General features: G+C 34.8%; 1 protein-coding gene across 2 annotated transcripts in view; it reads left to right on the plus strand.

Annotated features, from left to right (window-relative positions):
- Nucleotides 1–15,653, plus strand: part of LOC114332943 (serine/threonine-protein kinase Tao) — a 166,514-nt gene that overhangs the window by 95,882 nt on the left and 54,979 nt on the right. For both annotated transcript variants that reach the window (XM_028282746.2, XM_028282745.2), the window contains exons 9-11: nucleotides 219–392; nucleotides 459–670; nucleotides 8,245–8,518. In XM_028282746.2, coding sequence (XP_028138547.1) covers nucleotides 219–392; nucleotides 459–670; nucleotides 8,245–8,518 — 660 coding nt within the window. The remainder of the gene's footprint in view (nucleotides 1–218; nucleotides 393–458; nucleotides 671–8,244; nucleotides 8,519–15,653) is intronic.

A 15,653-nucleotide genomic window follows, 5' to 3' on the forward strand; every position in this document is an offset into this window, starting at 1 on the left:
ATTGAAGGGCATTATTGAATTTGGGATCAATAAAGTTTCTTTTGAGTTCTAGTATCCTTGTCACTTATTGATTATTTTAGACCAAATAATAGTGTTGTTAATAAATGAAATTCCACACCATTGTGCTTCTATTTACAGGTTGCTGGAACTTAAATTATTTATAGAAATTGAATTATGCTAATGTTTCGTAACTTAAATTATGCTTTTTTATGTTAAAGGAGGAAATGCATGAACAGATGTCTGGATATAAAAGAATGCGTAGGGAACATCAAAGTGCCTTGTTAAAACTGGAAGACAAATGTAAGATGGAAATGGAGGCGCATAAAAACCAATTAGATAAAGAGTACGAGAGCTTGCTTCAAAACTTTAGTAAAGAATTAGAAAAATTACAAGTAAATATAGATTTATATCTTCTTTTTAGTTGAATATCAATAATATTTAACATATTTGTATTTTAGATTAAACATCAGCAAGAGCTTGAAAGGAAGCATAAATATAATTTGGCTGGTGAAAAGAAGTTGATGAAAGATATTAGTAGTCAACAGGATATGGACAGAAAGGCGTTCGACGCTCATAGAAAGAAAGAATATAAAGCAAATAAGGAACGATGGAAACGGGAGTTGTCACAGGACGATTCGACACCAAAACGACAGAGGGATGCCACACTACAGTAAGTAATTTACAAATATGCCGCTTGGGACTAAATGCCATACAAAACTATCTAATAACAATATCATTATGATTGAAAGACTTATCTCTCTGAATTTCTTATTTCATTAATTTTATTCCAAAGAAAAAAATTTATAAGGAAATCTTGTATTAACTTATCTACATCAGTTTTTTGGCTTGAAAATAATTTGTATGTATTTAGCTATTGATAGGAGAAAGCTGAAAATCATTAATTTTGAATAACAGTAGATGTAACAAATCGCGAACCAATTTGTCCAGTATACAGTGATGAGCGCGCTAATCACTGGCAAAATAACGCAAAAGATGGAAAATATATTAAGTTGTGAGATAAAAAGAAATGAAACTAGTCGAGCTGGGAAATTTAGCGATATTAACCTATCAATTTACATTATATTTATTGTTTCCCACCTTTAGACGTATTGGACGAGTTTGGCAACTGCCACTGTGACAGTGACAGTTTTAGTTGACATAATCCCCTGATACGTCTCAAGATGGGAAACAATAAATAGAATGTAAATTAATACGTTTTTATCGCTAAATTTCCCACCTTGGCTAGCTTCATTTCTTTTTATCTCACAACTTAATATGTTTTCCATCTTTTGCGTTATTTTGCCGGTTATTAGCGCGCTCATCACTGTATAGAAGGTAATAATGGAAAAAATGCCATGAGTATATATATTTGGTATGCTTTCAACATCAACAAATTAACATATGCATTACAAAACCGTTTTTCTTGAATCTGCGTAATAAATGGTCGGTTTAGTTACCTGTTACCTGCCTGCTTAGCATAAATTTTTTAAACAATTGGCCAACAAAAATAATTTTCTTAGAGCTGTACAATAGTGGCGGACTGGGACGTTTCGCCGTCGCCATTTCGCCGTCGAGCCACTTCGCCGTCGGCCGTCGCCATCCCGGCATTGGTTAAGTTTACAAGAACGTGATAACATACTAACTTTTTTTATACTAAATGTAGCAAGAACGTGATAACATACTAACTTTTTTTATACTAAATGTCAGTGTAAATAAAATGCTGATAATTGCTAGCTGTTGCTAGCTGATAATAGCTAGTTGCTAGTAAAACCAAGTTATATTTTCGTATTTAACTATACATTGTTTTCGTCTGAAAAATAAAATATTTACAGTAATAAAAATATTTAAAAAGTTACATTTCATAATTATGGGCAAGTCCTCTAAGATATTCTAAAATTTCTTCATCGGCATTGAAGTTTCGGACAAATCATAAAATTCGCTCATCCGCGTCCCTATATTTTTTTTTTCAAGGGTGGCAGATTCCCAGCAACTAATTGTTCATAGTGAACGTCCCTACCCTTCTGCACCTTACGGAGGCTGTCGATAAATTTCCATATTGTAGGGTGGTCGACTCCTAATTCTGTTTGAAGCCTTCTGTGTGCTGCCTCCGCGTAATTGTTGGTTCGATCCTCCCTATTCATCGTCCTTTGATAGAGATTCCATATCTCCTGGGAAATAATGGAGGGCGTCTACCATCTCCTCGTTTATAAATAATTAATAAAATGATATACAGATTTTGGAATTTCTGAAGAAGTACACTTTATAGTTACCTGTTCATACGTCCTGCGTAATTGTCTTCGAACCAATCCAACAGTGGTTGAAGCGCAACAGGTAAAGCGTTTCCCAACACATCAATGGCCTGATCTAAATGACGAACTGGGAATAATGCCAAGGATGTCACCATCTTACAATTTACGGCAAATTAGGCATCATTATTGTATTATGTAAGATGGTCAAACTGTGCCACATGCTTCTTCATATTTTGTGCTAAGTGGAAGAAGCATCCGTTGATATTTACTCCTGGGAAGCAATCTTCCAAAGTCGCAATGGATCGCAGTAGGGCTCAGATTTGGCTTCAAATTCTTTATTAGATATAAGTAGCTCGTGATTTGTTTGGCAAAAGGGCATAAAATATAGGGTGGACCCCATTATTTTTAGTTGCCATCACGGTGTACACTTGGGAAAAAAGCGGCGGTGCTATTGAAAATGTACCATCGGCAAACTATATGGGGAAGTTTGCAAATGCTGTTGCCAGCTCTCCCGAAAATCAATATTCTGTTGGCCCCTTCTCCATTGTCCGCCAAAAGGAAATTTTCTTCCACGCCATCCGACACTTAATAAATCCTGTAATGTTCCGGTATTCGCAATTCTTCCAAATTAACAGGGTTTGGCGGTGCAGCTTGAATTTCGTTGCGTTTTTGTCTGATGGACTTCCTCAGTGCGCAACTATTTGGAAGTCGAGCTTGAGAAGCCTGACTGGTATTATTCAAACATTCGTTGACTACCTAAAATAAAAAAATGAATCAATCAGTGAAAATTTCAAAGTAAAATACATATTGTTGGAAATAAGAAAATTTATTAGAATAAATTATTATTTTACAATTTTTAGTGTGAATTATTGCCTTACACATGCCTCTTCTCTCACATCTCCAAAATCTAATTTCATCGTCATTTTTGCTAAGGGTATCAAAAACATAAATAAAACCATCTGAGCTAAATTTTGGCTTTCCTGTAGTAGATAGAATTTGTCGGTCCATAATTAAGTTCGTAATTATCGCAAACACTTTCAAGATACGACTGAACTCTTCAGATGAATTCTGCGCTTATATAGTAAATCAAAAGAGAGAAATGAGGAAAAGGGACATAATCTGTTAATGGTACCTGATGTACCTGCCAACCTTTAATAGTCACCTATTGTTTGTAATTTTAAGTTTAACCTATTATTTCTAGGAAATTAAGGACAATAAACAAGAATATAATTAGAATACATCATTAAGTAGATAATAATCTGTTAACGGTACCTGATGTACCTGCCAACCTTTAATAGTCACCTATTGTTTGTAATTTTAAGTTTAACCTATTATTTCTAGAAAATTAAGGACAATAAACAAGAGTATAATTAGAATACATCATTAAATAGATAAATATGACTATTATCAGATTCTCGGAAATAAACAATATTGAGAAAAGGGATTTCAATTTCAATTGTTTTTACTGTATCAAAAATAAAAAACTTCATTATGCAAAAGTGATAGTATATAATAGTTCGAAAACCATTCAAAACTTATATACAAGTAATGATCATCCCGAAACTATAAGTACGAATTCTAACAACGAAATGGTGACGGCGAAATGGCGACGGCGAAACGGCGACGGCGAAATGTCCTAGACCCCAATAGTGGGTCTATTCTTTTTCTCCTTCTCTTTCTTCAGTTGCAAATCCACTAATGGATGTTAGCGATCACATTTTCCATTAACTCTCTGTTTCTTGCAATGTGTATCAGAGATTGAATGTCGTTAATCCCTGTCCATTGTCTTATGTTTCGGAGCCAGGACATTTTCTTGCGTCTTATTCCTGTCTTGCCTTCAATTTTACCCTGGATTATAAGTTTTTCTCCTTAGTTATCGCCAATAAGCCAATTACAAGCACTATTGAAATTGGAATTTCCGCCAATTAGCCTCGATAGTCGATCTCAAGAAAGATCATCTGTGAATCAGAAATCTATTACTCAAGAAAAGTCAAGGAAGAACAACAAGCTTTAAACTTCGGTTACATGGTAACCAACAAATGTTTGGTAATCGGAAATCTATTTTGTGTTCTATATAGATTTTTTCTTTTTTCACATTATTTTCTTCTGTCTTCGTCATCAACATGTAATGATCACTTCCTATCTCTGGCCCTCTTCTAACTCTCACGTCTATCACTTGTTTTCTGTTTCCTTGTTCTACCATACTCCATTCACTCACAGTAAAATATTGCAAAACATCTGAATTGTAAAGAATCGCTTGGATTGACATGAAAGGCATACACATAGCTAACATGTCAAAGAAAAAAAGTGATATTGTGCCGATGTGTGCTTTTGCCCTGGAGGTGAGTACTACCTCTTCTCGTGGGTGAAAAAACACGTTAAAAATAAGTCCGGAAGTGAATAAACTGTCTAATTCTAAGCAACTTTTCTTCTAATGAGGAACTTAAGTCAATACTTTTCGAGATATTCGCGAGTGAATATGCTCATTTTTCAACATACAACAATATACCACACAACATTTCAGGACCTTCTTGCGAATATTCATCGAAAGGTTTTTGTTACATAGAACTGGTTTCCAGATCATAGCCTTATGTGATATTTCGATCCTGGTTATAATCTCTTCGTCAGAGTCAGAATTTACATCTAGCCAGCCGCCAAGGTATTTAAAATGGCTTACCCGTTCCACATCCTCTCCATTATGGGAAAGCAGACCTTGATCTAAACTTACGTACATAGAAATCGGCCTACTTAAAAATTTGCTCATTTTTGATGTCTCATATTTCCTAAACTTGTTGGTCGATTTAAGTGATTATTTGAACATGTTATAGACTGATTCTTTGACAATACCACTGTAATAATATTGTTGGGAACAGGTAAATTTTCATTGTATACCGGGTGTACCAATCAAACTGTGTTTTTTTTTCTCTAAGTTCGTATCACCCTGTGGAATATTCTAGCATTTATAAAGTACTGAAATTAAAACCCAACTATAGTCTCAGGTTTTCTTGACATTCCGTTTTTTTGATTCATTCGTTTATGTTGGATAATAAAAAAGTTAAGTAATTTAATAACTATAGTATTTTTACTACAAAAACGTTATTACGTAGGTCAAAATTTTTGACGTAAGAGAACTGTCAAAACATTAGAATGTGACTTTTCATTATTGCCATGTTATAATAAACATGCCAATAATGAAAAGTCACATTCTAATGTTTTGACAGTTCTCTTACGTCAAAAATTTTGACCTACGTAATAACGTTTTTGTAGTAAAAATACTATAGACATGTACTTCATCAATACACGGTGTTTCTAAATAAGTGCGACAAACTTTAACACATTCGCGGACACGCTGTCATTTTATACACGTATTCTTATGGAGTAAATGACTTCATATGCAGTCATGACCGCGAATGTGTTAAGGGATAATTCTGCATGAAAAAATAATGACAGTTGGCTTTATAAACGTATGTCCGCTAATTTTTCGTTTCTGAGATACGGGATGTTGAATTTTTTCTTACAAACAGAGGATTTATTTTATTGTTTTAAAACCGGTTGAGATATGCCAATGAAATTTGGTGGGTTTTAAGACGTAGTTATTGCACATTTTTGGACATACAATTAAGAATTTAATATTCACCATTAGCGCTCATACGTGTAATATGACCGATCATATTACCCGTATGCACGCTAATGGTGAATATAAAATTCTTAATTTTATGTCAAAAAATCCGCAATAACTATCTCTTAAAACCTACCAAATTTCATTTGCATATCTTAACTGGTTTTAAAGCAATAAATAAATCGTCAGTTTTTAAGAAAAAATTCAACATCCCGTATCTCGGAAACGGAACACTTGCGGACATAAGTTTATAAAGCCAACTGTCATTATTTTTTCATGCAGAATTACCCCTTCAAATTTGTCGCACTTATTTAAAAACACCGTGTATTGATGGAGAACATGTTTAGTTGTTAAAGTACCTAACTTTTTTATTATACAACATAAACGAATGAATCAAAAAACAGAATGTTAAGAAAACCTGAGGCTATAGTTGAGTTTTAATTTCAGTATTTTATAAATGCTAGAATATTCCACAGGATGATGCGAACTTTGAGAAAAAAAACACAGTTTGATTGGTACACCCGGTATACAACGAAAATTTACCTGTTTACCAACAATATTACCGCAGTAGTATTGTTAAATAATCAGGTTATAACATGTTCAAAAAATCACTTAAATCGGCCAACAGGTTTAGGAAATATGAGACATCAAAAATGACCAAATTTTTAAGTGAGCCGATTTCTATGCACGTAAGTTTATATCTATATCAATCTTTCCAACTGCCGTCCAGTTTGTCCTATGGAAATATTGATTTTAAGGCCTCTCCGATAACTTGCTTCACTGACGATACTTACTAATGTCTGGAGATTTTGTAAATTTTTTGCAAGAATGGCTGTAGCGCGGTGTATCTGATGTTGGTGATTACTTCTCCGCCTAGTCTTATTCCCTCTTGTCTGTCATCCAAAGCCTCAGATTTGGTCAAAGATTTCTTCACAGTACAGATTAAAAAGACTGGGTGACAAGACACAACCCAGTACTCCACGTTTGATGGGTAGTTTTTCAGTATGACTCTCGAATTTGTAATATAAGTATTTTAGCAGTCTTATGTCGTAGTGGTCAAGTCTTGCTGTCCGCAGGCAATAGAAAAGTGTATCCTGTTGTACTCGGTTGAATGCCTTCTCGAATTCAGTGAAACAAACATAAACGTTCTTTCGGAACTCATAATCACAACTTTTTTGTAAATTGCATAATTATAATTATACAGGGTGTAACGAAAATACAGGTCATAAATTTAATCACATATTCTGGGACCAAAAATAGTTTGACTGAACCTAACTTACCTTAGTACAAATGTGTATATAAAAAAAGTTACAACCCTTTGAAGTTACAAAATGAAAATTGATTTTTTCCAATATATCGAAAACTATTAAATATTTTTTATTGAAAATGGACATATGGCATTCTTATGACAGTAGCATCTTAAGAAAAAATTATAGTGAAATTTGGACACCCTATAAAAATTTTATGGGGGTTTAGTTCTTTTAAGCCCCCCCAAACTTTTGTGTACGTTCCAATTAAACTATTACTGAGATACCATTACTTAAACAAAATATTTTTAAAACTTTTTTGGCTCTTAGTACTTTTTCGAAAAGTCAGTTCTTATCGAGATATTTTGAATATTTGTCAAATCCACCACATATTTGTATATGGTTAAGTACGATTATGGAGACGTTAGTAATAATATGAAAATTTATGTATGATTTACATTTTTAGGTATATTTTGAACCGTATTAAAAAAGAAGTCATATCTCGATAAAAGTTGCCTTCTCGAAAAAATACAAAGAGGCAAAAAAGTTTTAAAAACATTTTGTTTAACTAATGGTATCGCAGTAATAGTTTAATTGGAGCGTACACAAACATTTGGGAGGTTTAAAAGAACAAAACCCCCATAAAATTTTTATGTAAACATATTAAAAAAGAAGCCGCAACTCGACAAAAACTGCCTTATCGAAAAAATACTAAGAGCCAAAAAAGTTTTAAAAATATTCAATCTAACTAATGGTACCACAATAATAATTTAATTGGAACGTACAGAAAAGTTTGGAGGGTTTAAGGGAACAAAACCCCCATAAAATTTTTATGGGGAGCACAAATTTCACTATAATTTTTCTCTTCGATGCTCCTGCCATAAGAATGCCACATATCCATTTTCAATAAAAAATCTCTAATAGTTTTCGATATATTCGAAAAAACGATTTTCATTTTGTAACTTCAAAGGGCTATAACTTTTTTTGTGTGCATATTTGTACTAAGGTAAGTTAGGTTCATTCGAACTATTTTTGGTTCCAGAATATGTGATTTAATTTATGACCTGTATTTTTGTTACACCCTGTATAGTTACATGTTATAATTAATTTTAAAAATCATTTTTTTCAGAACTCACAAAGACAACTTAAAAGTAGTAGATGCACTAGAAGAACAGCGGTTGTTGCGCTGTCAGAAGGAGTATCTCGAACTGGAACTACGAAAATTCAGGAGAAAAAAATTGATGACCTATCATCAATTAGAACAAGAATTATTGAGACAAGAATTAAACAAACGACAACACCAGTTAGAACAGGCTCACTCTATGCTGCTACGGCACCACGAGAAAACGCAAGAGTTGGAATATCGGCAACAGAAAGCCGTACATGCGTTAAGAGAAGAGCAGGTCAGTTTCCATTGTATTAATAGTCTTTACATTAGTAATGAGTTAGTTCTCCATTTGCGTTGATGTATTCTTCTCTAAATCTTTGTTTTACCCCTGGAACTACTTAATTTCCCATTAAACGTACATTAAAGTCGCGTATGTGGCTTAAGGATTTTTCATGATCGATTTCGAGCAGGGTAGTTTGTAATTGCTCGTAGAATTACTCTTGTTCCTCTTTAGGTTTGCAGTCTTCGGAGCTGTAGATATGCTATTTAGTTTGGTGTTTTTAGTTTATTTTTTATACTTTAGAACCGTCTGAATAGAGATTTTGCCATTTGGGTAATATGTTCTTAATTATAACCTACCCTTACCCGTGACCCGTCAAAATGGCCCGTTCAAAACATCCCCGTCAAAAAAGCCCCTTAAAAATAGCCTCGACAAAATAGCCCGTATGCAAAATAGTCCCGACAAAATAGATCGCACACAAAATAGCCCCGGTCAAGACAGCCCCGGCTAAAACAGCCCCGGCGAAAACACCCCCAATAAAATGTTTTACCTTTTAACGGGGTACCATTTATTTTAAATTACTATTCTAGTTGGGAAATAAGCCACAATTTAACTTAAAAAAAATATTTTATTAACGTTTCGATTTCCACTTCGGACGTCGTTGTCAAAATACAAAATATTAAAAAATTCTTCTAATAATTTAATTTAATCTGACTCATTCATATCGGCAATTCAGACATACAATATGGTGCATATAAAAGGAATAAAACGTTATTTCGTAAACCCGCGACGTTAAGGAAACATTCTGAAACAGGTCGATTTTTATTTTTAAATTACGATATTTTGGTATATACAGGGTGTTTGTAAAGAATGGGCCATAGCTTAACTTTAGATTCCTGAGGTTAAAATAGGTCGATTTAAGCTAACTTACCTTAGTACGAAAGTTGATAACCGAAATACAGGGTGTCAAAGTTAAACTTTTATTTTATTTATTTTTTAATATTTCCTGACAGGCATGAAAATAAAAGTTGAAAATGTTATATCTAATAGTCTGAAAAAGTTGCTAGTGTTATTTTTCAGCATATTAGTATTTTTAATTTTTTTTTTCTAAGCGAATCTTCTGCTCTTCCAACGACCTTGAATTTTATTAAATATCTGATTTTTATGGAAATTTCAATTTATATTATTTGGAATAAAATGTGCGCTAACTCGATCTAAGATCAATTAAAGAAAACTTAAAATGTTGTCAATTACAAATTTAAACGATATTTAAAGTTTTATTTGTTTTTTCAGTCTCCCCAACCCCTTTGAAATGTCCCGCTTCGTGAGTCCGTAATTTTAACTTATGTATGGTGCTATGCCTTAAGATAAACCAGGACCATGGGGAATAAAATCAAGATGTGCTGTGGACCGCCCCATTTTTGGGCAACCACCAAATATACCTGAAAATATTTTACCGAAATACAAACAAGCGATGAAGTTTTGTGGTTGCAAGAGGATAAAAAACTCAGCAAGAAAGATCCAGAATTTTCTGGTATTGCCGAACAGGTTGCAATTAAATTGGAGGAAATATGGAAGAAGGCTTTAATTCCAATAATTTAACATACAAGAATTATTCAGATTTTAAAAGCCTATCATGACAAATATATGAAACTTATGAAACCATTTAAGAACAGGCAAAACAGTGAATTTTACAAAAATAAAATTCAATTCTTTAAGAACAAAAGTAAAACTACACGTTTCAATCTTGCAGCATGCAAATGTGACACTCTGATTACCTAATTGTCTTTGTAGCAAATCTCAAAAAGTGCCTCTGGATGAGCGCGAATTTCTATTAAATCAAAGAGGTCTCAGAAAAATGGTGATAAGCTCGATTGATAGGGAAAACAAAAACAAATATAATCAGAGAGAACAACGGTAAAAGAAGAAAGTTACCGACGCAAAGACAAAACTTTAGCTCAAGTAAAAAACAGTACCAAGATTTATTGTCAATCGATCGTGGAAGAACACATAACACTTGTGCATGAGCCAGGGTGCAAATATTTCGGATATGGGTATCCCCTGTTTGGTATATCAGAAAGAAGTATCAAATCCAGCTATTGCATGTGACGAAACAGTCGTAGATACTGGCGTTAAGGGTGATGTAATACGGCTGTTAGAAGAACATCTAAAAAAACCGCTTCAGTGGTTTGTATGTCTGCGACATTCAAATGATCTACCCCTTGGGCCCTTGGACATCAAAAGAAGTTTGCCAGTGACCAAATCAAAAAACGTGAGGGTCTTCAAACTATATCATATAAAAATTTTTATTCAAACGACTACTTTGAGTTAATTAACTAACAAGAATATCACCTTACAGAACAGAACCACTTATATCTCTAGATTTTCGAGTGACAATCTGCGAGATTTTATTAAGAACCCTAACTTAGACCCGTTTAACATTGAGATGGAGAAATATCACTGCCACAAACAATGTGTAGAATGATGTGTCAAGCTTGTGACACATCATTCGAGGGATGGATTTATAAAACTCGAATTGATTCCAGAAAAACCATGCCTCACTATGCTAAATCGGAAGACATCTTTGAATAGAATGCTTATACCATATTTTTTTGTAATTTATATACCTAATTTTGTACTTTACTTTATATTTATTTTAGTATTAAAAAACTTGGGTGACGTCAGGGAGACGGATAAGTTAGGCTATTTTGTTATAAAAATATTTTACTATACTTTTCTTAAGTTAAATTTTTAATAGCCTTGTGAAACCAGAAAATATTTTCCAATTTAAACCGAATTTATTTATTCAAGTTCTACAAGCTATCACATTTCTCTTACAAAAGAAATTCGCATATTAATCTATTTTTTCTAATTTTTAGTTTCCGTGGGGGGCAGAAAATATTTTTTATTTCAACGCAATTTTACTAAAATACTAAATAGTGTTTTAGGCAACTTTTGTGAGCTATTACATTTTCGTTTCGAAATAATTTTTTCGTCTCTTAACATTTTTTCAAAATTTTTAATTCTTTTGGGAGGGGGGGGGGGGCAGAAGATATTTTCCAATTTCGAAAAAATTTTACCAAAATACTTAATAGTTGATTGGGCAACTTTGGTGAGGTATTACTTTTCCATCGCAAAAAAAAATTTTTTTCGCCTTTTTCGATGCACCCTACTGTATACCCTACTAAATTATGTTAAATAATCGTTTCCGGTTCATACCAGAGGCGTACGACAGGGGAAAGTTAATGGTTGACCCTTCCCAAATTCTACGCCACTGACGGAACTGCTATTTTAGCACAATTTTTAGATTCTTCTATACTTTCTATGCAAATAATACACTCTTCATTCGTAACGATAAAGTTATTAGTTTTCGAGATATTTGAAGTTAAAAATAAAAAAGGCACAGTTATTTTGATTAATGTATTATGCTCCTTCGTTTTTAGCTTCAAAAATCTCGAAAACTAATGGCTTTATCGTTATGAATGAAAAGTATGTTATTTACACAGATAGTATTGGTAAATCCAAAAATTAAACTAAAATACAAATTCCGCCAGTTGCGTAGAATTTGGGAGGGGTCAACCATTCACGTTCCCCCGTCGTACGCCTCTGGTAGTAGTCAGAAACGTTTGTTTAGCATAATTTAGTAAGGTGAATAGTACCAGCACCACTTACCAAATTTCGTGTTGTTATCCCATGCATGTCAGGAAATATTCAAAAATAAGTAAAATAAAAGTTTAACTTTGACACCTTGTATTTCGGTTATTATGAATTTTAGTACTAAGGTCAGTTAGCTTAAATCGACCTATTTTAACCTCAGGATTCTAAAATTAAGTTATGGCCCATTCTTTACCAAACACCCTGTATGTCATACTAGTGATGTCATCTATCTGGGCGTGATGACGCAATCGATGCTTTTTTGAATAAGAATAGGGGTCGTGTGCTAGCTCATTTGAAAGGATATTTAATTCTCTATTCAGTAGTATATACATTTACATAATTATTATTTATACAAGGTGTCCAAAAACTTTTTTTTTAATTTAAATTATTTGACAAAAAAAAAAGAAGAATGTATGTAATTTGTTTAATTCAAAATACATTTTACTGCCGTCAGAAATCAGACAAAAATGTTTATATCACAAATAAACATTGATTTTCGCTTAAATTAAGTGTTCAAACTTCCAAGATAGTCTAAGAGCTGGGAGCGGATTTTGTGCGTGATAAGTAATATGGAAAAACTATACGGGGATATGTTGAATTAGTTGTGTACATGACTTTCACCAACGGCCGGAAACCAGAGTTGGGGCCGAGGGTAGTTATGGGGTCAAAGTCGCGGATTTTATTATTTTTTTATGACGCTCATGATCGAGATAGTGCACCAAAATTTGGTAATAAGTAGGTCATGACGTACCTAAGTAAAATCTCTAGGGGCTAGGGGTGGGGGTAGGGGTGAATATAAAAAATATAAGGGGTTTTTTGCGACGTTCGTGATTGAGATAGTGCACCAAAATTTGGGTATAAGTAGACCATGACATAAATAATTAAAATCCCCAGAGCCGGAAACCAAAGTGGGGAAGGAAGGTAGTTATAAGGGGTCAAAGTTCCGTTTTTTATTATTTTTTTTGTGACGCTCGTGATCGAGATAGCGCGCCAAAATTTGGGAATAACTAGGTCATGACGTAACTAAGTAAAATCTCCAGGAGTGGAACGCTGCGTGGCCGACAAAGGGGTGGGGCAGGGGTGAATATAAAAAAATGTAAGGGGTTTTTTGCGACGTTCGTGATTGAGATAGTGCACCAAAATTTGGGAATATATAGACCATAACATAACTAAGTAAAATCCTAAGAGCCGGATACCCGAGGTGGGGGACGAGGGTAGTTATAAGGGGTCAAAGTCGCCGTTTTTATTTTTTTTTTGTGACGCTCATGATCGAGATAGTGCACCAAAATTTGGGAATAAGTAGGTTATGAGGTAACTAAGTATAATCTCCAGGGGTGGAACGCTGCGTGGCCGATAAAGGGGTGGAATATAAAAAATATAAGGGGTTTTTGCGACGTTCTAGATTGAGATAGTACACCAAAATTTGGGTATAAGTAGACCATGACATAAATAATTAAAATCCCCAGAGCCGGAAACCAAAGTGGGGAAGGAAGGTAGTTATAAGGGGTCAAAGTTCCGTTTTTTATTATTTTTTTTTTGTGACGCTCGTGATCGAGATAGCGCGCCAAAATTTGGGAATAAGTAGGTCATGACGTAACTAAGTAAAATCTCCAGGAGTGGAACGCTGCGTGGCCGACAAAGGGGTGGGGCAGGGGTGAATATAAAAAAATGTAAGGGGTTTTTTGCGACGTTCGTGATTGAGATAGTGCACCAAAATTTGGGAATATATAGACCATAACATAACTAAGTAAAATCCTAAGAGCCGGAAACCCGAGGTGGGGGACGAGGGTAGTTATAAGGGGTCAAAGTCGCCGTTTTTATTTTTTTTTTGTGACGCTCATGATCGAGATAGTGCACCAAAATTTGGGAATAAGTAGGTTATGAGGTAACTAAGTATAATCTCCAGGGGTGGAACGCTGCGTGGCCGATAAAGGGGTGGAATATAAAAAATATAAGGGGTTTTTGCGACGTTCTAGATTGAGATAGTACACCAAAATTTGGGTATAAGTAGACCATGACATAAATAATTAAAATCCCCAGAGCCGGAAACCAAAGTGGGGAAGGAAGGTAGTTATAAGGGGTCAAAGTTCCGTTTTTTATTATTTTTTTTTGTGACGCTCGTGATCGAGATAGCGCGCCAAAATTTGGGAATAAGTAGGTCATGACGTAACTAAGTAAAATCTCCAGGAGTGGAACGCTGCGTGGCCGACAAAGGGGTGGGGCAGGGGTGAATATAAAAAAATGTAAGGGGTTTTTTGCGACGTTCGTGATTGAGATAGTGCACCAAAATTTGGGAATAAGTAGACCATGACATAAGTAAGTAATATTCCCAGAGGCGAAAACCAGAGTGGCGGACGAGGGTAGTTATAAGGGGTAAAATTCGCGCTTTTTATTATTTTTTTGTGGCGCTCATGATGGAGATAGTGCACCAAAATTTGGGAGTAAGTAGGTTATGACGTAACTAAGTAAAATCTTCAGGGGCGGAACGCTCCGTGGGGGACAAATGTTGTGCCGGGTCACAAAAAAATAATACACACTGCGACTTTGGCCCCTTAAAACTACCCTCATCCCCAACTCTGCTTTCCGGCTCTGGGGATTTTACTTAGCTAAGACATGGTCTACTTATTCATAAATTTTGGTACACTATCACAATCTAGCACGTCGCAAAATCCCCTTATATTTTTTATATTCACACCTACTCCCACCCCTTTATCGGCCACGCACGGTTCCACCCCTGGATATTGTATTTAGTTACCTCATGACCTACTTAATCCCAAATTTTGCTGCACTATCTCGGTCATGAGCGTCACAAAAAAAATAATAAAAACGGCGATTTTGACCCCTTATAACTACCCTCATGCCCAACTCTGATTTCCGGCTCTGAGGATTTTACTTATGTCATAATCTACTTATTCCCAAATTTTGGTACACTCTCTCAATCACGAACGTCGCAAAAAAACCATTATATTTTTTTTATTCACCCCTGCCCCACCCCTTTGTCTGCCACGCAGCGTGCCACGCCTGGAGATTTTACTTAGTTACGTCATAACCTACTTATTCCCAAATTTTGGTGCACTCTCTCGATCATGAGCGTCACAAAAAAAATAATAAAAACGGCGACTTTGACCCTTTATAACTACCCTCACCCCCAACTCTGGTTTCCGGCTCTGGGGATTTTACTTAGTAATGTCATGATCTACTTATTCCCAAATTTTGATCCACTATCTCAATCACGAACGTCGCAAAAAACCCTTTATATTTTTTATATTCACCCCTACCCCCACCCCTTTGTCGGCCACGCAGCGTTTCGCCCCTAGAGATTTTACTTAGTTACGTCATGACCTACTTATTCCCAAATTTTGGTGCACTATCTCGATCATGAGCGTCATAAAAAAAATTATAAAATGCGCGACTTTGACCCCTTATAACTACCCTCGGCCCCAACTCTGGTTTCCGGTAGTTGGTGAAAGTCATGTACACAACTAATTCAACA

This window comes from Diabrotica virgifera, chromosome 4 (genome assembly GCF_917563875.1).
Source record: "Diabrotica virgifera virgifera chromosome 4, PGI_DIABVI_V3a".
Lineage (NCBI taxonomy): Eukaryota > Metazoa > Arthropoda > Insecta > Coleoptera > Chrysomelidae > Diabrotica > Diabrotica virgifera.